This window comes from Rhinoraja longicauda, chromosome 1 (assembly GCF_053455715.1).
Source record: "Rhinoraja longicauda isolate Sanriku21f chromosome 1, sRhiLon1.1, whole genome shotgun sequence".
Classification (NCBI taxonomy): Eukaryota; Metazoa; Chordata; class Chondrichthyes; order Rajiformes; family Arhynchobatidae; genus Rhinoraja; species Rhinoraja longicauda.
This window is the reverse complement of record NC_135953.1, coordinates 69,709,693-69,734,439: the sequence shown is the minus strand read 5'-3', so window position 1 is coordinate 69,734,439 and position 24,747 is coordinate 69,709,693. Positions and strand designations below refer to the sequence as shown.

General features: G+C 43.2%; 1 protein-coding gene across 2 annotated transcripts in view; it reads right to left on the bottom strand.

Moving 5' to 3' along the window:
- The window catches only part of LOC144593937 (RELT-like protein 1), a 63,408-nt gene that overhangs the window by 36,318 nt on the left and 2,343 nt on the right, over positions 1-24,747 (bottom strand). For both annotated transcript variants that reach the window (XM_078400074.1, XM_078400080.1), the window contains exon 2: positions 2,935-3,165. In XM_078400074.1, coding sequence (XP_078256200.1) covers positions 2,935-3,165 — 231 coding nt within the window. The remainder of the gene's footprint in view (positions 1-2,934; positions 3,166-24,747) is intronic.

Below are 24,747 nucleotides of genomic sequence, written 5' to 3'. Positions count from 1 at the left end.
GTGGTGGAGGCTGGCTCGATTTTATTATTTAAGAGTAAATTGGATAGGTATATGGATAAGAGGGGATTAGAGGGTTATGGTCTGAGTGCAGGTAGATGAGACTAGGTCAGGGAGAATGGTCGGCGTGGACTGGTAGGGCCGGACAGGCCTGTTTCCATGCTGTAGTTGTTATATGTTATATGTTAACTGTTGTTAATGTGCGAGTTAGTAAACATCCCTGAATGCTCCAAAATGACACAGGTTAAAAAAAATGTTCACAGTGGAAAGAACATGAACACACACATACACAAACTAAGAGCAAAAAAAACAAGTGAAAAGCTCTGCTTTTCTTTCTCCCATTCATTTTAATTGGGCAGCTGAACACATAATGTAGATTCAGTGATGAATCCACTTGTGCAGCAATAGGTAAGCTGGGGTTCGGACTCCACTGAACTGAAGGCTGCATTTCAGCCTGTTTCTAGGAGTAAAACCAGTTACAGTCTCATCTGTTCAAGGAAAACAATGACACAGTGGCATTATCACTAGATGTCCAGCGCAAAGTCCTGGAGCCTGGGTTCATATCCCACCATCGCAGATTAATTTGAATTCTAGAATTAAAAAGTCAAATGATGACCATGAAAACCATTGTTCATTATTGTAAAGACCCATATGGGCTCACTAATATCCTGTGGGGAAGAAATCTACCATCATTACCAGGTCTGGCCTACATGTGACTCCAGAACTAGAGCAATGTGGTTAACCCTTAACTGCCTACTGAAATTGCCAAACAACCCTGTCAGTTGTAATAAATTGGTTGCTAATTCAGCCTGTTATCCCACGTATCTTTGATTTAGCTACAAAAACGGGGAATTACAGACCAGTTAGCCTGACTTCGGTGGTGGGGAAGATGCTGGAGCCAATTATTAAAGAGGTAATAACAGTGCAATTGGATAGCAGTAAAAGGATAAGTCCAAGTCAGCATGGATTTATGAAATGGAAATCATGCCCGACTAATCTTCTGGAATTGGGGAGCCAGTGGATGTAGTGTATCTAAACTTTCAGAAAACCTTTGATAAGGTCCCACACGGGAGATTGGTGAGCAAAATTAGAGCACATGGTATTGGGGGTAGGGTGTTGACATGGATAGAAAATTGGTTGGCAGACAGGAAGCAAAGAGTAGGAGTAAACGGGTCCTTTTCAGAATGGCAGACAGTGGCGAGTGGAGTGCCGCAAGGCTCAGTGTTGGGGCCAAAACTGTTTACCATATATATTAATGATTTGGAAGAGGGAATTAGAAGCAACACTAGCAAGTTTGTGGATGACACAAAGCTGGGTGGCAGTGTGAACTGTGAAGAGGGTGTTAGGAGGTTGCAGGGTGACCTGGACAGGTTGAGTGAGTGGGCAGATGTGTGGCAGATGCAGTATAATATAGATAAATGTGAGGTTATCCACTTTGGCAGCAAAAACAAGGAGGCAGATTATTATCTCAATGGTGTTAAGTTAGGTAAGAGGGAAGTGCAGCGAGACCTGGGTGTCCTTGTACACCAGTTACTGAAAGTTGGCGTGCAGGTTCAGCAGACAGTGAAGAAAGCTAGTGGCATGTTGGCCTTCATAACGAGAGGATTTCAGTATAGAAGTAAAGAGGTTCTTCTGCAGTTCTATAGGGACCTGGTAAGACCACATCTGGAGTATTGTGTACAGTTTTGGTCTCCTAATTTGAGGAAGGACATCCTTGTAATTGAGGCAGTACAGCGTAGGTTCACGAGATGGATCCCTGGGATTGTGGGACTGTCATATGAGGAAAGAGTGAAAAGACTAGGCTTGTATTCACTGGAGTTTAGAAAGATGAGAGGGGATCTTATAGAAATATATAAAATTATAACAGGACTGGACCAGCTAGATGCAGGAAAAATGTTCCCAATGTTGGGCGAGTCCAGACCAGGGGCCACAGTCTTAGAATAAAGGGAGGCCATTTAAAACTGAGGTGAGAAGGAACATTTTTCACCCAGAGAGTTGTGAATTTGTGAAATTCTCTGCCACAGAGGGCAGTGGAGGCCAAATCACTGGATGGATTTAAGAGAGAGTTAGATAGAGCTCTAGTGGCTAGTGGAATCAGGGGATAAGGTGAGAAGGCAGGCACGGGTTATTGATTGTGGACGATCAGCCATGATCACAATGAATGGCGGTGCTGGCATGAAGGGCCGAATGGCCTCCTCCTGCACCTATTTTCTATGTTTCTTATGAGAATCTGCTTCTACGTTTATACTCCACAAGCTAGTATGTCTGACAAAGTAATGGGTTCGGTATTTTTGTTTTTGTTTGGACATTTTTATATTGAGGTCACAATGACCAAGTATACAGTCATTAGCTTGCCCAATTAATTTAATTATTCACCAACCATCGAGAGATACTAACATAATGCAAGAGAAGCAAAATACTAAGTTTAGGAATTCTCTCTCTTACCTCCATTTACTTAAATGGATAAGCTAGTAATTTAAAAACCATTTAGAATAACCTGTTATTCCTACTGTTTATGTTTCTAATCCAACTGCAGATTTTCATATACACTTATCATTTAGGCATCACTACATGTTTATCAATACAAAATCAGTTCCATTATTTTGAAACTGGATTGTTCGCAAAAGTTCAGTAGCCACATGGGAAATTCCAGAGGCCATTAATAAAGTTACAGTAAACTTCAAATATTTGCACACAATGTCTGTTGTTCCAGAACATAATCACAACAGAATGGGGCTGTTTCTAGATCTAGCTTCAAATCCAGAGTTCCAGTCTCAGAGAAACATGATTACTGTATGAGCACTACTTTTAAAAACAACTTGATACAGAAAATTCATCTGAACATGGTTATCCATTAAATAAGACATTTCACATGAATTACTCTTGAAAAGCCCAATTAGTTGCAGTTATCACAATTTTAATTATTGTTGAGCTTACCAATTTCTGTCTCAGGAACAAGCTCCTCACATACTGACTCTCTGTCCGTTGTACATCTGTAGCCTTTTTTAGTAAGAACGTGGCAAATTAATAGCCCTAAAAGACCAGTGAGAATGAAGATAGGTACCACAACAAATGCAATGCTCACTGAATGTCCAGAATTTGTGTTGGTTTGATTATGGTCTTCATTTAAGGTTTGACTTGCTAAAGAATCAGGAAATAACCAGGACTCTGTGAAAATAAATGAGAAAAAATCATGTATCTCAATAAAAAGTCATATTAAATTTGATTGTTCTTCTTTCATTCTGACTCGTTCCATTACCCTTTTATTGAAGATGGACTCCATATCACACGTGATAGGTGGTCTTCAGTGCATTAGTCAAAAATCTTGAATTGAATTGAATACTTTATTGTCACGAGACAAGTCACAGTAAAATTATTTGCTTGCAGACCCAATGTATGCAATAGTCGCCACATAAAGGGCACTGACAAAATTACAAAGCATTCCACAACAGGTGCACTCTTGTTCTCCCCTTCCCAACCCCCTGCCCCCCCCCCCCCCCCATCCCCCTCACAGCAGTTCTCCATGTGGGCCCTCCTTTGTTCTCCCCCTCCTTCTCGGACGTTCCCCCTTGCCGAGGCTTCCCTTGTTCTCTCTCCCCCCCCCCTCCCTCCCCCTCACAGCAGTCCCCCCACGCCTGGTCTTCCATTATTCCCGGCGGTGCATCCTCCGACTCCCACATGACCCGTTCTCGACTGCCCGAGGCCCTCATCGACCACAGCTTTTCCCATTCACAGAAAAACAGTTCAGTTCAACCACAGGAACACTGAAATAAATAATAGAACGGAAACTCTAATCAAATGGCACTTTAGGCCACTAAAGAGATAAAGAATGGCAATAAACCCGAAATCTCATCTACCCATCTTTGTTCCTTTTGCCATAGTAACATTAATCTCAAAAGTGTCAAATTAAACCCCAATGCGTTCACTAATGTCAGCACTTACAAAGGTAAGTGCAGCTTTTATAGATTCACAGCCAACACTCTCTGGTGTTCTAACTTTGTCAGATCTTTAAGTTGGCAAGGATAGGGGGAGGAAGACTGATGCCAAGCACATAACACCCCCCAATTTAAGCAAGTTGGTCATGAAATATACATCATGAGCAGCGCCAATGGACAATTATATCAAATGCCATTAATCAAAATGCATAGTCATTATGATGAAAGCACATGGCTTGCTTGCATTTATGAAACATCTCCATTTTTCCAGGACCAATGTATTGCAGGTTATGGTCATCAGTTAAGATTTAATTGTTAGTAACTATTTAAAGTTTGATGGTGATGATAATATTGTTGATCTGAAGGAAACAATTATAAAGAAGCAAATTTGACTTTTAAGACAGAATTGGGAGATCATCTTTCATTCATTGCAAAAGCAAGCTGTACATTTTCTGAAAAGTGTTGTTCACTTATGACAAAACAAGCAACATGAAACAACATCAGTCTGGAGAATTGTCCCAACCCAAAACAACACCTATCCATGTTCTCCAGAGATGCTGCCTGATCCTTTGAGTTACTCTAGTATGTTGTGTCTATTTTGTAAACTAGCATCTGCAGTTTATTGTTTGTCCAAGTTAAACAATTAGGAGTGGACCAGGGAGTTACAGAGGGAACGGTCTCTGCGGAACGCAGAAAGGGGAGGAGATGGTAAGATGTGGCCAGTAGTGGTGTCCCGTTGGAGGTGACGGAAATGTTGGAGGATAATTTGTTGGATACGCTGGCTGATGGGGTGGATTTCAGAAAGGGGAAGAGGTGGGGCCACATCTTTCCATCTTCTCCCCTTTCTGAAACTGACTCCTGCAAAAAGTCTATCCATTACTCCTAATTCCTCCGTCTACGCTGCATCTGCGCCCGGGATGAGGTGTTTCACACTAGGGCATCAGAGATGTCCTCATTCTTCAGGAAACGGGGCTTCCCCTCTTCCATTATTGATGAGGCTCTCACTAGGGCCTCCTCGATATCTCTCAGCTCCGCTCTTGCTCCCGCTCCCCCTCCCCCCCGGGCACTTTCCCCTACAACCGCAGGAGATGCATTCGTAACAAGGACAGAATCCCCCTTGTCCTCACCTTCCACCCCATCAGCCAGCGTATATCCAACAAATCATCCTCCAACATTTCCGTCACCTCCAACGGGACCCCACTACTGGCCAATTCTTCCCATCTCCTCGCCTTTCTGCGTTCCGCAGAGACCGTTCCCTCCGTAACTCCCTGGTCCACTCGTCCCTTCCTATCCAAACCACCACCTCCCCGGGCACTTTCCCCTGCAATCGCAGGAAATGCAACACCTGTCCCTTTACCTCCCCCCTCAACTCCATCCAAGGACCCAAACAGTCTTTCCAGGTGAGACAGAGGTTCACCTGCACCTCCACCAACCTCATCTATTGTATCCGCTGCTCTAGATGTCAACTTCTCTACATCAGCGAGACCAAACGCAGGCTCAGCGATCGTATCGCCCAACACCTTCGTTCAGTCCGCCTTAACCAACCTGATCTTCCGGTGGCTGAGCACTTGAACTCCTCCTCCCACTCCCAGTCTGACCTTTCTGTCATGGGCTTCCTCCAGTGCCATGGTGAGGCCCACCAGAAATTGGAGAAACAGCACCTCATATTTCGCTTGGGCAGCTTGCAGCCCAGTGGTATGAACATTCACTTCTCCTACTTTAGATAGTTCCTTTGTCCCTCTCCCCCCCCCCCCCCCCCCCCCCGTCTTCCCAGTTCTCCCGTCTTCCTGTCTCCACCTCTATCCTTTCTTTGTCCCGCCCCCCTGACATCAGTCTGAAGGGTCTCGCCCCGAAACATCACCCATTCCCTCTCTCCTAGATACTGCCTGACCTGCTGAATTGTATTTAGCTAGTTTGTTGGGATTTTCTGACTGTTATTAGTAGTCTATGACAGAATATTAAAATGTTTATGCCGTTTCAGCAGTGTAAATACATCCCAAAAAGCCTTGATTTGAAGCAATTGCAGAGACCAACAGGTTATAAGACATAATCTTGAAATTGATTTAGAAAGAGAAGAACCAGCATGAAAGATTGTGATAGATTTCAGAAGATAATATTGGGTCCTCCTTGAAATAGAAGAGTGCTTTGGATTAGAGATTGGTTGCAAGTTTCTTATAGTTCAGTAATTAGCATGATCTTTCATTCCATATTTACAGATTTTGATTTGCAAAAAGGGAACAGAATCTTGAACTTATTGACTGAAGACACTACAAACTCCAATAATCCTCAATCTAATCATTTGGAAATCCCGATGCCTAGCATCTGGCTTATCAGGAGAGGTTTGTTGCGCTCTCTTCCCATTCATCAGAACCCCTGATCCTCCACTCCCTTCTCACTCAGTTCTATTTTGCACGCTCCCTTGGTACTTGCCAGTGTCTTACTTTTTCCACTCCCTTTAAACAAACTGTACACAATATGGTGGATTAATAAAATGGTTAACATTTAATAGTTTGGAAAATCTGGCAGTCCAGCAGTCCCAAAGACCTGGATGTGCTAGACATATGCTAGTGTTTCAGATTTAGGTTTATTATTATTGTCACATGTACCAAGGTACAGCAAAAAGCATGTTTTGCATGCTATTCAAACAGTTCAGATATTACTATACATGAATACCACCAAGTCAAAATCAAGTACAATCGATAGAGCAAAGAAGACATAGGGTGCAGAATATAATTCTCAGCATTGCAGTGCATCAGTTCCCTCGACAAAGTCCAATGTCCTCAATGGGGTAGAGGTGAATCAAACAGTACCCTAGCTTCTGGAAGGACTGTTCAAAAGCCTGATATCGGAGGGGAAGAATCTGTTCCGGAGTCCAGTGGTGCATGCATTTGAATTTCTTTTCCTTTTGCCCAACAAGAGAGGGAAGAAAGAAAGGACTGTCCTGGGGTGGGAGAAGTCTTTGGCTATGTTGGCTAATTTTCCAAGGCAGTGTGTAGATGGAATCAATGGTGGGGAGTCTAATCTGTGTGATGGACTAGGCAACATCAACAACTGTCTTCAATTTCTTGCAGTTTTGGGCAGGGTTGTTCTCAAACTAAACTGTGATGTAACCCAACAGTATGCTCTCTAGGGTGCATATGTAGAAGTTTGCAATGGTCATTGGAGACACGCTGAATTCCCTCAGTCTCCCAAGGTACGTGAGACATGCATGTGCCTTCTTGGCCACCGCGTTAATATGGTTGGTCCATGAAGAGATCGTTTGTAATCTTAACGCCAAGGAACCTGAAGCTTTCAACCATTTCCCCTTGGGCAGCATTGATGCTGATTGGGGATTCATGAAGTTGATAACTAGCTCCTTCGACTTGCTGAAATGAGGGAGAGGATGGTGTCCTGACACCATGTTACTAAGTTCTCTTATCTCCTTCCAGTACCTCATCTCTTAAATTCATACGTCATAGGAGAATTAGGCCATTCTGCCCATCTAGTGCCATTCAATCTTGGCTGATCTATATTTCCCACTCAACCCCATTATAGACAATAGACAATAGGTGCATGAGTAGGCCATTCGGCCCTTCGAGCCAGCACCACCATTCAATGTGATCATGGCTGATCATTCTCAATCAGCCTTCTCCCCATACCCCCTGACTCCTCTATCCTTAAGAGGTCTATCTAGCTCTCTCTTGAATGCATTCAGAGACTTGGCCTTCTGAGGCAGTGAATTCCAGATTTACAACTCTGACTGAAAAAGTTTTTCCTCATCTCCGTTCTAAATGGCTTACCCCTTATTCTTAAACTGTGGCCCCTGGTTCTGGACTCCCCCAACATTGGGAACGTGTTTCCTGCCTCTAACGTGTCCAACCCCTTAATAATCTTATCTGTTTCGATAAGATCCCCTCTCATCCTTCTAAATTCCAGTGTGTACAAGCCTAGCCGCTCCAGTCTTTCAATATACGACAATCCCGCCATTCCGGGAATTAACCTAGTAAACCTACGCTGCACGCCCTCAATAGCAAGAATATCCTTCCTCAAATTTGGAGACCAAAACTGCACACAGTACTCCAGGTCCGGTCTCACTAGGGGCCTATACAACTGCAGAAGGACATCTTTGCTCCATTCTCCTGCCTTCTCCCCATAACCTTTGACACCCTTACTAATCAAGAACCAGTCAATCTCCACTTTAATAATACCCAAAAACTTTGCCTCCACAGCAATTAATTTTACAGATTCACCACCTCCACCAGGAATATAAAATATTCCTCCTCATCTCCTTTCTAAAGGTACTTCCTTTTATTCTGAGGCTGCACTCTATGGACTCTCCCATTAGTGGAAACATCCTCCCCACATCCACTCTATCCAGGCCTTTCATTATACGGCATTTTTATGCAATACCCTTTTAAACTCCAGGGAGCGCAGGCCCAGAGCTGTCAAACACTCATCATACGTTAACCCATCACTGTTCACGATCAAGCTCACCATAGTGGCGTAATCTGTAAACTTGTAGATGGAGTTAGAGCCGAATGATTGCTTGTAGAATATTTCAGTTTTGTCTGTAGGGAAATCTTGACCTTGCAGTCGCCAAACATTTCAATTCTCCATCCCATTCTCAATTTTGACTCATGTCTGTGACCTCATGCACTGCATCAATGCACCCTGACACAGGCTTGAGGAGCAGCAACTCATCTCCCATTTGGCAATGTTGCAGCTTTCAGACTATAATAAAATTCAACAACTTGGACATGTTCAACAACATTTAAGGTAAACACAAAATGCTGGAGCAACTCAGCGGGACTGGCAGCATCTCTGGAGAAAGGAATGGGTGAGGTTTTAGGTTGAGACCCTTCTTCAACAATATTTAGACAGGTACATGGCTATAACAGGTTTAGAGGGATATGGGCTAAGCGCAGGCAGGTGGGACTAGTGTAGATGGGACATGTTGGCCAGTGTGGGCAAGTTGGGGCTAAGGGCCTGTTCCCACATTGCAAGACTCTATAACTTCGGATAACCCATTCTCTATACTTGTATCAGAATTGGCCAATTCTGCAGTGGGTTATCTGTTTGTAATATTAACTAGTTTTTTAAAAAAAACGTCTATCCAGTAAAACTGCCTAATCTGCATTTTATTTTTACACGCCCTTTCTCAAACTTCCCTTATTAATCTATCAACCAGACGGTAATCAGCCGTTTATCAACATGGGAACCCTAGTCTCACCCGATCAGAAATATACACATTGTCCTCTGCAGCTTACAACAAAACTGTTTTCCCTCGCTTCCAGTTCTGACAAAGGGTTCAATTTAAAATGGTGGCATAGATGGTGTTGAACCTAACCATGACATACCAATAACAGTTATGGTGAAAGTTAATCTCAATATCCCAGAATTATATTGAGGAAGAAGGGAATTAGGATTAGCATAGGTTCCCTTGAGCGTAGATGCAACACATCCTAGAGTTGTACAGCACAAACGGGCTGTTCAGTCCATTATGTCCACATCAACATCCCCCCTACCCCCATCCCTTCCCCCATCAAACCATTCCCAATTGCCCTCATTAGGGCATCCTTGCACATCTTGATTATTTATGTGTCAATAGACAATAGACAATAGGCAATAGGTGCAGGAGTAGGCCATTCAGCCCTTCAAGCCAGCACCGCCATTCAATGCGATCATGGCTGATCACTCTCAATCAGTACCCCGTTCCTGCCTTCTCCCCATACCCCACTCCGCTATCCTTAAGAGCTCTATCCAGCTCTCTCTTGAAAGCATCCAACGAACTGGCCTCCACTGCCTTCTGAGGCAGAGAATTCCACACCACCACTCTCTGACTGAAAAAGTTCTTCCTCATCTCCGTTCTAAATGGCCTACCCCTTATTCTTAAACTGTGGCCCCTTGTTCTGGACTCCCCCAACATTGGGAACATGTTTCCTGCCTCTAATGTGTCCAATCCCCTAATTATCTTATATGTTTCAATAAGATCCCCCCTCGTCCTTCTAAATTCCAGTGTATACAAGCCTAATTGCTCCAGCCTTTCAACATACGACAGTCCCGCCATTCCGGGAATACAAGCCTAATTGCTCCAGCCTTTCAACATACGACAGTCCCGCCATTCCGGGAATTAACCTAGTGAACCTACGCTGCACGCCCTCAATAGCAAGAATATCCTTCCTCAAATTTGGAGACCATAATGTTCAGACTAAAAACAGGGATGTCCTGAAGCATCTTAGCATTTGGAACAAGCAGCTGAATGATCAGACAGTATGGGATGCATGAAGGTGTGCAAATTCCATGGGCAAGGTGAGATGCATCCTAGGCTGCTCTAGGAAGAGATTTACTGGTGTCATAATGGAACTATTGCATCTTCATTGGCCAGAAGGATCAGATAATTGGGGGATAGCAAATGTTATTATTTTATTCAAAAATAAAGCAGGTATAAGCCAGATAACTACATCAATGATAAGTAAGCCTTTCTCTCCCTCATGGACAAAACTAATAGCTACACTTTCAGTTCCAATGCCTACTGAATTCCTCCTCTCAATTGCTGCAGCTATACACTTAAAGACCTGGTTATGCCACCAAGCATACCGACCCTGAGAATGACTAGTCTTACATCCTGCCTCAACTTTGCCATCTCTGAACACAGGGGGTCCCCATCTACCTACTGTTTGAGGTTATGTGGTGATAGCAGCACATCATAAATGGCCCCTATAAGGAAACTTACATGGCCCGACTTCACACACCACAGGTCCCTCCAGCTAAACCTCCTCTTTTCTACACTTTCCCAATTCATCCGCTGTCCCTGCTTAACCTGAGCCACTGCCCTTGCGTATCTCACTGCTTCCTCCCGACGACGTATCTGTTCTACAACCAATTTCCTCCTCTCTGTTGGACCAGCCTTACTCCACATTGGTTTCCCTGTGCTAAGCCTCCTTTCCCTTGCAATGTCAGGATGCCCCCGAGCTGCTTGTACTTCCTGCTTTGAGTTCCACTTCCTCCCGGATAATTGCAACTCTAACCTCACCTTAGCACACTTAAACTCCTGTCAGGCAAGACAATGGTAAATGGATAATACCTTTCCCATATAAAGCCATATTACTAAGACACCATGGAACTCCTAACCATTTCCTAAAATATGAACTAACCAATCTTTCAACCCTTTCCACCTTAGATATTGGCACCTCATATACTGTTAATGGCCACATCAACCAAAGGAATAACCAAAACTGCAAATATCACAACTTCAACTTACCTGGAAGCCCTGACTTCTCTATCCTTTCTAACCCATCAATAACATTTACATAGAAACTTAGAAAATAGGTGCAGGAGGAGGCCATTCAGCCCTTCGAACCAACACCGCCATTCATTAGTATAGAAAATAACTGCAGATGCTGGTACAAATCGAAGGTATTTATTCCCAAAATGCTGGAGTAACTCAGCAGGTCAGGCAGCATCTCTGGAGAGAAGGAATGGGTGACGTTTCGGGTCGAGACCCTTCTTCAGACTGATTCATTCATTAGGATCATGGCTGACCGTCCCCAATCAATAACCCATGCCTGCCTTCTCCCCATATCCCTTGATTCCACTAGCCCCTGGAGATCTATCTAACTCTCTCTTAAATCCATCCAGTGATTTGGCCTCCACTGCCCTCTGTGGCAGAGAATTTCACAAATTCACAACTCTCTGGGTAAAAAGGTTTTTTTCTCAGTTATAAATGGCCTCCCCTTTATTCTAAGACTGTGGCCCTGGTTCTGGACTCGCCCAACATTGGGAACATTTTTCCTGCATCTCACTTGTCCAGTCCTTTTATAATTTTATATGTTTCTATAAGATCCCCTCTCATCCTTCTAAACTCCAGCGAATACAAGCCTAGTCTTTTCAATCTTTCCACATTTGACAGTCCCGCAATCCCAGGGATCAATCTCGTGAACCTACGCTGCACTGCCTCGATTACAAGGATGTCCTTCCTCAAATTAGGAAATTATTTCTAAGTTGCTGAGCCTGTTCAGTATCACCCAACTTCCTGTTATACAACCTACCCAAGCTATTAAATGGCTTCTCCATTGTAGATGGGATTTCATCCTCATCTATATAAAACGTTTTCTTTACTACCTTCTCTCAAGCTAAAGAAATAATCTGTGATTTACTCTTCATCTTCAATCTAGCCCATTTAAGATTATCATTTAACCTCTAATAACCTTCTTGTACAAGCTACCAAGGTCATATCATACAAATAGGGCCTGATTGGAGGGAGGCGCATCCCGCCCTGCCAGGGGGGAGGGGGGAAGAGAGGGTGCTGCACCAATGCAGGAGAGCAACAGGTCCACTTGGTCGAGTAATGCCTAATTCTAATCTCTGCCATGCTTTTGTGAAGTCTACTGTACTAAAACATATTCGGACATCTTGGAAATATGCTTTCATTAAATTTGCTATCAATCCTGGAACTCTAAAAAAAATTCTAACGCACTCCAAATAAGACTATATGGTACTAAGCCAACACACGTTTGCCAAGGTAGGCTAAAGCCCAGGGTTGGCTGCCAAATTGAATCCAAAATTGGCTTGGTAATAGTCAGCAGACAGCAGTGATGGAGGTTTGTGTTGGAGGAAGTGCACACGCTGGATTAAACCAAACATAGACACAAAAAAATGGAGTAATTCAGTGGTTCAGGCAGCATCTCTGGAAGAAGGGTCTCAGCCCGAAATGTTACCTATTGCTTTCCTTCAAAGATGCTGCCCGACCCGTTGAGTTACTCAAGCTTTTTGTGTCTACCTGCTGTGATGGTGGTTTGTTTTTCTGGCTGGAAATCTGACCAGTGGTGTGCCACAAGGATCAATGCTGAGAGCCTTGATGTCTGTGATATACTTTAATGACTTGGATGTGAGCACAAGTCAGTTTGTAGAGGATATTAAAACTGGTAGTGGTGCAGATAACAAGGAAAGTTGTTCAAGGTTCTAGCAAGATATAGATTAGCTGGAAATTTGGGTAGAGCAATGAAATTTAATGCTGGCACATGCAAAATTATGCATTTTGAGATGGCAAACGAGTGTAGGACATGTATAGTAAATGATGACCGAGCCTAGGAGAGATCCCCTGCAGCCACAAGAGATACAATGCCTGTACCTCCCCTGAACTCCCTGCCTGACCTGCTGAGTTACTTCAGCACTTTGTGTCCTTTTGCGCATTAACAAGCATCTGCAGTATAACAGAGGAACCATGGGTTGCAAGTTCATAGATCCCCAAAATTGGCAAGACGGGATAGAATGGTGAAGAATGCACTTATCATGTTTTGGTTCAATGACATGACCAGCGAAAACAAATACTGGGATTTCATGTTAACGCTTTACAGATGTCACACCACACCTGATGTATTGTGTGCAATAGCCACACTAGAGAAATATGATTGCATTAGAGGATGCGGAGCAGATTCACCAGTATGTTGCCTGGATTGGTGCATTCTGATTATAACTTAGTCAGATGGATTTAAAACTGGCTTATTCACAGAAGGCCGAGGGTTGTGGTCGAAGGGTGTCATTTTGGGACCGGAATTCCGTAGGGATCTGTGCTCAGACATCTGCTTTTTCTGATATATGGAAATGGAGATGGGTTGCTTTGTAAGTTTGCAGATGACACCAAGATTGTTGGAGTTGGGGACAGTGAGGAAGGTTATCAAAGAATACAGCTCAATGTCGATCAGCTTCAGAAATACACAGAGAAATGGCAGATGGAGTTTAATCTGTTGAAGGTGTTGGACTTTGGCAGGTCAAATGTAAGGGGAAAGTAAATGGATGATGGAAAGACCCTTAATAGCATTGATGTACAGATGGATTTGATTCCATATCCTTGAAAGTGGCAACACGAGTACAGAGCATGGTAAAGAATCCATATGGTATGCCTGCCTTCAATGGTCAGAGCATTGAGAACAAGAATCAAGAATAATTTTTTGGCATCAGTCTTCACAGTAGAAGACACCAGCAAAGTGCTGGAAATTCAAGAGAGTCAAGAGAGAGGGGTGAAATTCAAGAGAGAGGGGTGAAAGTTAGTGGAGTGGCTCTTACTAAGGAGAAGGTGCTTGATAAGCTGAAAGGTCTGAAGGTGGAGTCACCTGAAGATGGACTGCACCCCATGGTTCTGAAAGAGATGGCTTTAGAGATTGTGGAGGCATCAGTAGTGATCTTTCAAGAATCACAAGTCAGGAGTGATTCCAGACGATTGGAAAATTGCAAATATTACTTCGCTGTATTACTTTTACTGCGAATATTTCACAGCAACAGGCTGGCTTTCAACTACACACAGAGCAGACCGCGAAGCAGAAGCAGCAGGGAAATCAAGAGATGGTGGAATATGCTTCTATACTAACCAGGGCTGGTGCAGTGACATCACAGCCCTGTCTAACTTCTGTTCTCCTAATCTGGAATATTTTTTTATAAATGGCAACCCCTTTTATTCTCCGAGGGAATTTACCTCTTTTATTCTCGCTGGAGTTTACATCCCCCCCCCCCCCCCCAAGCCTGCGTACGTGAGGCACAAACACAACTCACTGACCTGGTAATGAGAGTAGAGAGTGACCATGGTCATTGTTTTGGGAGATTTTAACAAGGCTAACCTCAGCCGTGAGCTTCCAAAATACAGACATCACTTTACCTGCCCCACCAGAGGGGAGAGAACACTCGATCGTTGTTACACTACAATCAAGAACGCATATCGCTCTGTTCCCTGTGCAGCTCTGGGACTCTCTGATCATTGTTTAGTTCACCTTTATTCCGACTTACAGGCAGAAACTAAAATCTGCTAAGCCTGTGGTCAGAACAATGAAAAAGTGGACAAGCGAGGGCATTAAAAACCTACAGTCCTGCTTTGACTGCACTGATTGGAATGTGTTCAGGGAACCAACCACAAGCCTCGATGAGTACACAGACACTGTGACATCTTATGTCAGCTTTTGTGAAGAGAGTTGCATTCCCACGAGGACCCGGATCTGGTTCAACAATTACAAGCCCTGGTTTACAGCAGAACTCAGACAGCTCCGCCAGTCTAAAGATGAGGCCTACAGGAGCGGGGATGCAGATCTCTACAGGCAGGCCAAGTACATCTCCAGGGACCTTAAATGGGAGGCCACCATCGACTCCACAGTCAAAAAGGCTCAACAGAAGATGTACTTCCTGTGGCCGTTGAGAAAACACAATCTGCCACAGGTAATGATGGTCCAGTTTTATACTGCCATCATGGAGCCTGTCCTCAGCTTCTCCATCATGGTCTGGTTTGGCTCAGCACCAAGCATGACATCCAGAGGCTGCAGTGCACCGTTCAATCAGCCAAGAAGATTGTTGGCTGCAACCCCCCTCCCATTGCCAAACTGTGCACTGCAAGGGCCAGGAAGTGAGTGGGTAAGATCATCTCTGACCCCTCTCACCCTGGCCACAAACTCTTTGAAGCACTTCCCTCTGAAAAGCGACTCCGGACTGTCAAAGCTGCCATAGCCAGACATAAAAATAGCTTTATTCCACGAGCAGTAGCTCCACACAACAACCAAAAGTCTGTAGCCTCTTTTTGCCCTGATATTTTATTTCATTCTTCACATGTTTAAATTATAATGTTTTAATCTTAATTGTTTACTGTATGTCACGTTGTTACTTGCGAGCAAAGCACCAAGGCAAATTCCTTGTGTGTATACATACTTGGCTAATAAAATTTATTCAATTCAATTATTCAATTCAATTTAGGGAGCAACGCAGAATAGTGGAAACGATAGACCAGTTGGCCTGAATTCGGTTTGTAAGATTTTAGAGTCCATTATTATTATAAAGGATGAGGTTTCTGAGTACTAAGAAGCTCATGATAAAATAGGCCAAAGTCAGCATGGTTTTGTGAAAATGATGACGGACCTGTTGGAATTCTTTGAGGAAGTAAATAGCAGGATAGACAAAAGAGTGTCAGTGGATGTCGTTTACCTGGATTTTCAGAAGGCCTTTGATAAGGCACCACATGTGAGGCTGCTAAAGAAGATGAGAGCCCATGGTATCAGAGGGAAGATACTCGCAAGGATAGCAGATTGGCTGAAATTTGGCTGCCAGCGACTAGCGGGGTTCCACAAGGGTCGGTGCTGGGGCTGCTACTCCACGTTTTATATCAATGATGTGGAAGAGGGAATAGAAGGCTTTATGAGCATGTTTGCAGATGATACGAAGATAGGTGGAGGATCAGGTCTTGTAGAGAAAGCAGGAACTCTGCAGAAGGATTTGGGACAGGCTGGGAGAGTGGGCAAAGAAGTGGCAGAAAGAATGCAGCATAGCAAAGTGTAGAGTCATGCATTATGGTAGTAGGAATAAAGGCCTAGACTATTTTCTAAATGAGGAGACAATTCAGAAATCAGAGGAGCAAAGGGACTTGGGATCGCAGGTTTAGGATTCCCAAAAAGTTAATTGGCAAGTCGAATCGGTAGTAAGGAAGGCAAATGCAATGCTAGCATTAATTTCATAAGGGATCGGAGTAGAATTAAGCCATTCGGCCCATCAAGTCTACTCCGCCATTCAATCATGGCTGATCTACCTTTCCCTCCTAACCCCATTCTCCTGCCTTCCCCCCATAACCCCTGTACTAATCAAGAATCTATCTATCTCTGCCTTAAAAATATCCATTGACTTGGCCTTCACATCCTTCTATGGCAAAGAATTCCACAGATTCATCGCCCTCTGACTAAAGAAATTTCTCCTCATCTTCCTAAAAGAATGTCGTTTAATTCTGAGGCTATGAGCTCTAGTCCTAGACTCGCCCACTAGTGGAAACATCTTCTCCACTTCCACTCTCTCCAAACCTTTCACTATTCTGTATGTTTCAATGAGGTCCTCCCTCATTCTTCTAAACTCCAGTGAGTACAGACCGAGTTCCGTCAGACACTCATATTGGTTAACCTACTCATTCCTGGGATCATTCTTGTAAACTTCCTTTGGACCCTCTCCAGTGCCAGCACATCCTTCCTCAGATATGGTGCCCACAATATTCCAAATTTGGCCTTACCTGCGCCTTACAGAGCCTCAACGTTACATCCCTGTTTTTGTGTACAAGCATTCTTGAAATAAATGCTGGCATCGAGTTTGCTTTCTTTACTACTGATTCTACTTGCAGATTAACTATTTGGGAATCCTGCACCAGCACTCCCAAGTCCCTTTGCACCTCTGATTTCTGGATTCTTCCCTCATTTATAAAATAGTCTGCCTTTATTCCTACTACTAAAATGTAGGACTCCACACTTTGCTACACTATATTCAATCTGTCACTTCTCTTCCCACACTCCCAGCCTGTCCAAGTCCTTCTGCAGAGTCCCTGCTTTCTCTACACTACCTGCCTGCCCCTCCACCTATTTTCGTATCATCCACAAACTTTGCCACAAAGCCTTCAATCCCCTCATCCAAATCATTAATATACAAGAGAGGATTAATATATTCGAGGACGAGTAAATAAAAACATTGATGTAATGCTGAGACTTTATAAGGTACTGGTCAGAGTGCAAGGAGCATTATGTGCAGTTTTGGATGCCATATCTTCAGAGGGATGTGATGGCGTTGGAGAGGAACCAAAGGATGTTTACGAGAATGATCCAAGGAATGATTGGGTTAACAAATAGTGAAAGGCCATGTGGAGAGGATGTTTCCACGAGTGGGAGCGTCTTGGACCAGAGGCCATAGTCTCAGAAATAAAATGACAGAAAGGTGATGAGGAGAAATTTCTTTAGTCAGAGGGTAGCAAATCTGTGGAATACGTTGCCACAGAAGGCTGTGGATGCCAAGTCAATGGATATTTTTAAGGCAGAGATTGATAGATTCTTGATTAGTATGAGTGTCAGGGGTATAGGGAGAAGGCGGGAAAATGGCGTTGAGAAGGAAAGATAGATCAGCCATAATTGAATGGCCTAATTCTGCTCCTATAACTTATTAATTAATGGTGAACAAAATGGACACACGTTTTGAAAGCCAAGCAATTAGCTCTCCTGAATTTCTGTCCAGGTAGTAAAAAATAAAGAACCCATTTATTCTACGGGCTGAAAAGTCCATCATCAAAATGTATATTTCCAATATTTTGTGAAGAACCATCTAAGAATCTTAACAGTAACAGGGTCAACTAACTATGAATGAGACTTTAATTTTGGAATAAAGTTCAAATAATACAATGGAGTAAATAAAACAATCCAATTCGAATGAAGGAATAGTATTGAGAAGTTTAACTCCCAAAAGAGATCATTAAGGTTTAATGAGATTAATTTAAGAAATGTTTCAGTAAACACGTTATCCAGCAGTGCACACACTTTGCACGTTTACCCACTGCTGGATACTACAAATGCAAATAGAACACCTTAAACAAAGGTCAAATATTAACAGGGCAGTTGGATTATACTATGAGAGAACTGAAACTCAAAGCACTGCTGTCGAAATGGAATGAAACCAGAGACAAATAAAGGTGTGCACTGAAATGCAATCAATACAATGAGAAAGATCACTGCTGCTTTTATACCTTTTTGCCCAAAACATGATCAATAGGCCAGCAGGCAGATCTGCAATGTATTAAATATGAAGCCATCAATGGACCCAAAAGTACATTGAGCACTGAAAAGTACACCTCAAAGTCTCATTATCAGTTTTCTTTACAATGGCAGAATAGACAGTGCAGCTATATATCTTATTTTCAATGTTAAATTATTTCTACAATCAGTAATAACAATTAGAAATTTGATGCACAATTCACTTCGACCTTCACCGTTCACTCCCCCTCCTTGCCAATTTGTGAAATCATTTATTGTTAGGTTATATTCTATGATTAGAAAGCAAATTGGTTTCCAATGTCTCGGTGGGACAATTAACAATCAACTCCTTGAGTGACATTATACAAATCAAAGTTTAAAGATTAGCAATTATTCCACAAATTATGAATTAAAGCAAAATATTGTCACATGCATCAATGAAAAGCCAAACTAGAATATTTATTGACAACATTTTACCTAGGCTTTTAAAATCCTCTTCCCTTACACTGTTCAGTGTGCAACCACACAAATGTAATTAATTATAGACAATAGGTGCAGGAGTAGGCCATTCGGCCCTTTGAGCCAGCACCACCATTCAATGTGATCATGGCTGAACATTCTCAATCAGCACCCCGTTCCTGCCTTCTCCCCAGACCCCCTGACTCCGCTATCCTTAAGAGCTCTATCTAGCTCTCTCTCTTGAATGCATTCAGAGAACTGGCCTCCACTGCCTTCTGAGGCTGAGAATTCAACAGACTTACAACTGTCTGACTGAAAACATTTTTCCTCATCTCCGTTCTAAATGGCCTATCCCTTATTCTTAAACTATGGCCCCTGGTTCTGGACTGCCCCAACATTGGGAACATGTTTCCTGCCTCTAACGTGTCCAACCCCTTAATAATCTTATATGTTTCGATAAGATCCCCTCTCATCCTTCTAAATTCCAGTGTATACAAGCCTAGTCGTTCCAGTCTTTCAACATATGACAGTCCAGCCATTCCGGGAATTATCCTAATAATTATCGGTGCTGGGACAGCAGCTATTTACAATATACATTAATGACTTGGATGAAGGGATTAAAAGTACCATTAGCAAATTTGCAGATGATACAAGTGGTAGTGTGGACTGTGAGGAAGATGCTATGAGGTTGCAGGGTGACTTGGACAGGTTGTGTGAGTGGGCGGATGCATGGCAGATGCAGTTTAATGTAGATAAGTGTGAGGTTATCCACTTTGGTGGTAAGAATAAGAAGGCAGATTATTATCTGAATGGTGTCAAGTTAGGAAAAGGGGACGTACAACGAGATCTGGGTGTCCTAGTGCATCAGTCACTGAAAGGAAGCATGCAGGTACAGCAGGCAGTGAAGAAAGCCAATGGAATGTTGGCCTTCATAACAAGAGGAGTTGAGTATAGGAGCAAAGAGGTCCTTCTGCAGTTGTATAGGGCCCGAGTGAGATCGCACCTGGAGTACTGTGTGCAGTTTTGGTCTCCAAATTTGAGGAAGGATATTCCTGCTATTGAGGGCGTGCAGCTTAGGTTTACTAGGTTAATTCCCGGAATGGCGGGACTGTCATATGTTGAAAGACTGGAGCGACTAGGTTTGTATACACTGGAATTTAGAAGGATGAGAGGGGATCTTAGGATCCTCAGAAGGCAGTGGAGGCCAATTCTCTGAATGCATTCAAGAGAGAGCTAGATTGAGCTCTTAAGGATAGCGGAGTCAGGGGGTATGGGGAGAAGGCAGGAACGGGGTACTGATTGAGAATGATCAGCCATGACCACATTGAATGGCGGTGCAGGCTCGAAGGGCCGAATGGCCTCCTCCTGCACCTATTGTCTATTAAACCTAAGCTACACGCCCTCAATAGCAAGAATATCCTTCCTCAAATTTGGAGACCAAAACTGCGCACAGTACTCCAGGTGCGGTCTCACTAGGGCCCTGTACAACTGCAGAAGGACCTCTTTGCTCCTATACTCAACTCCTCTTGTTATGAAGGCCAACATTCCATTGGCTTTCTTCACTGCCTGCTGTACCATGCTTCCTTTCAGTGACTGATGCACAAGGACACCCAGATCTCGTTGTGCGTCCCCTTTTCCTAACTTGACACCATTCAGATAATAATCTGCCTAACCCTAACCCTAGTATAAGAAAATAACTGCAGATGCTGGTACAAATTGATTTATTCACAAAATGCTGGAGTAACTCAGCAGATCAGGCAGCATCTCGGGAGAGAAGGAATGGGTGACGTTTCGGGTCGAGACCCTTCTTCAGACCCTAACCCTAATTCTTATCACCAATGTGGCCAACCTCATACTTATCCACATTAAACTGCATCTGCCATGCATCCGCCCACTCACACAACTCATAGCATCTTCCTCACAGTTCACACTACCACCCAGCTGTGTATCATCTGCAAATTTGCTAATGGTACTTTTAATCCCTTCATCCAAGTCATTAATGTATATTGTAAATAGCTGCGTTCCCAGCACCGAGCCTTGCGGTACCCCACTAGTCCCTGCCTGCCATTCTGAAAGGGACCCATTTATCCCCACTTTCTGTCTGTCAACCAATTTTCTATCCATGTCAGTACCCTACCCCCAATACCATGTGCTCTAATTTTGCCCACTAATCTCCTACGTGGGACCTTGTCGAACATCTCCTATGTGGGACCTTGGGATGCAGACCATCAGGCCCTGGGGATTTATCAGCCTTCAGTCCCCCCAGTCTACCCAACACCATTTCCTGCCTAATGTGGATTTCCTTCAGTTCCTCCGTCACCCAAGGATCTCTTGCCACGAGAACATCTGGGAGATTGCTTGTGAAGACAGATCAAAAGTACCGGTTCAACTCGTCTGCCATTTCCTTGTTCCCCATAATGAATTCCCCTGCTTCTATCTTCAAGGGACCCACATTTGTCTTGACTATTTTTTTCCTCTTTACATACCTAAAAAAGCTTTTACTATCCTCCTTTATATTATTGGCTAGTTTACCCTCGTACCTCATCTTTTCTCCCCATATTGCCTTCTTAGTTATCTTCTGTTGCTCTTTAAAAGAGTCTCAATCCTCTGGCTTCCCACTCTTCTATGCTATGTTATACTTCTTCTCTTTTATTTTTATGCTGTCCATGACTTCCCTTGTCAGCCACAGGTGTCTCTTACTCCCCTTAGAATCTTTCCTCCTCTTTGCAATAAATTGATCCTGCAACTTCTGCATCATTCCCAGGAATACCTGCCATTGCTGTTCCACTGTCTTCCCTGCTAGGGCCTCCTTCCAGTCAATTTTGGCCAGCTCCTGCCTCATGCCTCTGTAATCCCCTTTGCTATACTGTAATACTGACACTTCCGATTTTCCCTTCCTCTCAATTTGTAGAGTAAAACATCATATTGTGATCACTGCCTCCTAATGGCTCTTTTACCTCGAGTCCCCTTATCAGATCAGGTTCATTACACAACACTAAATCGAGAATTGCCTTTTCCCTGGTAGGCTCCAGTACAAGCTGTTCTAAGAATCCATTTCGGAGGCACTCCACAAACTCTCTTTCCTGGGGTCCATTACCAACCTGATTTTCCCAGTCTAACTGCATTTGAAATCTCCCATAACCACCGTAGCATTACCAATTTTAGCTCTTGATTCAACTTGCACCCTATGTCAAGGCTACTGTTTGGGGGCCTGTAGATAACTCCCATTAGGGTCTTCTTACCCTTACAATTCCTCATTTCTATCCATACTGATTCTACATCTCCTGATTCTATGTCACCCCTTGCAAGGGAGTGAATATCATTCCTTACCAACAAAGCGACCCCACCCCCTCTGCCCACCTGTCTGTCTTTTCTATACGTTGTGTACCCCTGATCCCAGCCCTGATCCTCTTGTAGCCATGTCTCTGTGATTCCAACATCATACTTGCCAATGTCTAACTGAGCCTCAAGCTCGGCCACTTTATTTTTTATACTTCGCGCAACATCAGCAATATCCTGAGAAAGTAGTGTTAAATAAATAAAATTTCAAAATCAGATGCAGGGCATTAACCAGAAACCATGTGAATGTCTGTCAAGATTTTACTTTCTAGTTAGCTCTCAAATTAATTAATGTTTTACCTCGCACATGCCTAACTCGGGTATTTCTAGCATGTTTAGTTCAGATTCCCAGCATTTTGGTTTTGCATCAAAACAGAAATATCTGTTACATCATGTGCTGAAATTTATTTTACCAGAACACAGATATTACATATCAAGATGAAAAAACATGGCAAAAACACCAGGAAACTTTCTCTTCCCACCATCTCCTCTGTCCCAAAGATAGACACAAAATGCTGGAGTAACTCAGCGGGACAGACAGCATCTCTGGAGAGAAGGAATGGGTGATGTTTTGAATCGAGAAGGGTCTCAACCCAAAATGTCACCCATTCCCTCTCTCCAATGATGCTGCCTATCCCGCTGAGTTACTCCAGCATTTTGTGTCTATGTTTTATTTAAACCAGCGTCTGCGGTTGCTTCCTACATGTCTCTCCTGTCCCACCCTTGCCTCAAATTCTTTCTGAAAAGCATACATGCTAAACTGTGATTTCAAAGACAATACTAATATGTCACCTAATCTGATTTGAGATTCAATCTGAAATCCACCCCATTAACAGTTGTGGCAGATGGCATCTTGTAATACTACAATCTTTGATTTTATTTTCTAGTTACATTGAAGTAATGATAGACACAAAATGCAGGAGTAACTCAGAAGGTCAGGCAGCATCTCCGGAGAAAAGGAATAGGTGACGTTTCAGATCGAGATCCTTCGTCAGACTGCGGGTCTCGACCTGAAACGTCACCTATTCCTTTCCTCCGGAGATGCTGCCTGATCCGCTGAGTTATTCCAGCATTTTGTGTCTATAATTGGTATAAACCAACATCTGAAGCTTATTCTTATTCATTGAAGTGATATCTGCTTAGCATGTTCTTCTTCTCCAGGAAAGAAATATGCTTAGCTTGTCAAGTGGAAAGCTCTTTACTTTTGAAATGTACAATTTATGTTAGAAAACTAAGGCATCGTCAAGCACATGTTGCCATTACTTTGTCAATCTACGTTGGATTTAATTTTTCTGTGAAAATCATCCACATGACATTAAATGTTTTATGCTCACTCAGGCCACTTAATATTTTAATCATAGTACTCACTAAAGATAGTTAATTTCAGGGAGCTAGAGTAATGGCAGCATGAATGACTTAGACGAAGGGATTAAAAGTACCATTAGCAAATTTGCAGATGATACTAAGCTGGGGGGTAGTGTGAATTGTGAGGAAGATGCAATAAGGCTGCAGGGTGACTTGGACAGGTTGTGTGAGTGGGCGGATACATGGCAGATGCAGTTTAATGTAGATAAGTGTGAGGTTATTCACTTTGGAAGTAAGAATAGAAAAGCAGATTATTATCTGAATGGTGTCAAGTTAGGAGGAGTTCAACCCAGATCTGGGTGTCCTAGTGCATCAGTCAATGAAAGGAAGCATGCAGGTACAGCAGGCAGTGAAGAAAGCCAATGGAATGTTGGCCTTCGTAACAAGAGGAATTGAGTATAGGAGCAAAGAGGTCCTTCTACAGTTGTACCGGGCCCTGGTGAGACCGCACCTGGAGTACTGTGTGCAGTTTTGGTCTCCAAATTTGAGGAAGGATATTCATGCTATGGAGGGCGTGCAGCATAGGTTCACTAGGTTAATTCCCGGAATGGCGGGACTGTCGTATGTTGAAAGGCTGGAGCGATTGGGCTTGTATACACTGGAATTTAGAAGGATGAGGGGGGATCTTATTGAAACATATAAGATAATTAGGGGATTGGACACATTAGAGGCAGGAAACATGTTCCCAATGTTGGGGGAGTCCAGAACAAGGGGCCACAGTTTAAGAATAAGGGGTAGGCCTTTTAGAACGGAGATGAGGAAGAACTTTTTCAGTCAGAGAGTGGTGAAGGTGTGGAATTCTCTGCCTCAGAAGGCAGTGGAGGCCAGTTCGTTGGATGCTTTCAAGAGAGAGCTGGATAGAGCTCTTAAGGATAGCGGAGTGAGGGGGTATGGGGAGAAGGCAGGAACGGGGTACTGATTGAGAGTGATCAGCCATGATCGCATTGAATGGCGGTGCTGGCTCGAAGGTCTGAATGGCCTACTCCTGCACCTATTGTCTATTGTCTATTGAAGTGGAAGCACAATAAAATGCATTTAAAGCATAGCATAATGCAACACTCCAATTTATTCAAATATGTTAATATAGAGCAAAAATCTGTTGATTGTGGTATTTTAATTACAAACTGAATGGAAGTTGTAATGAAATAATA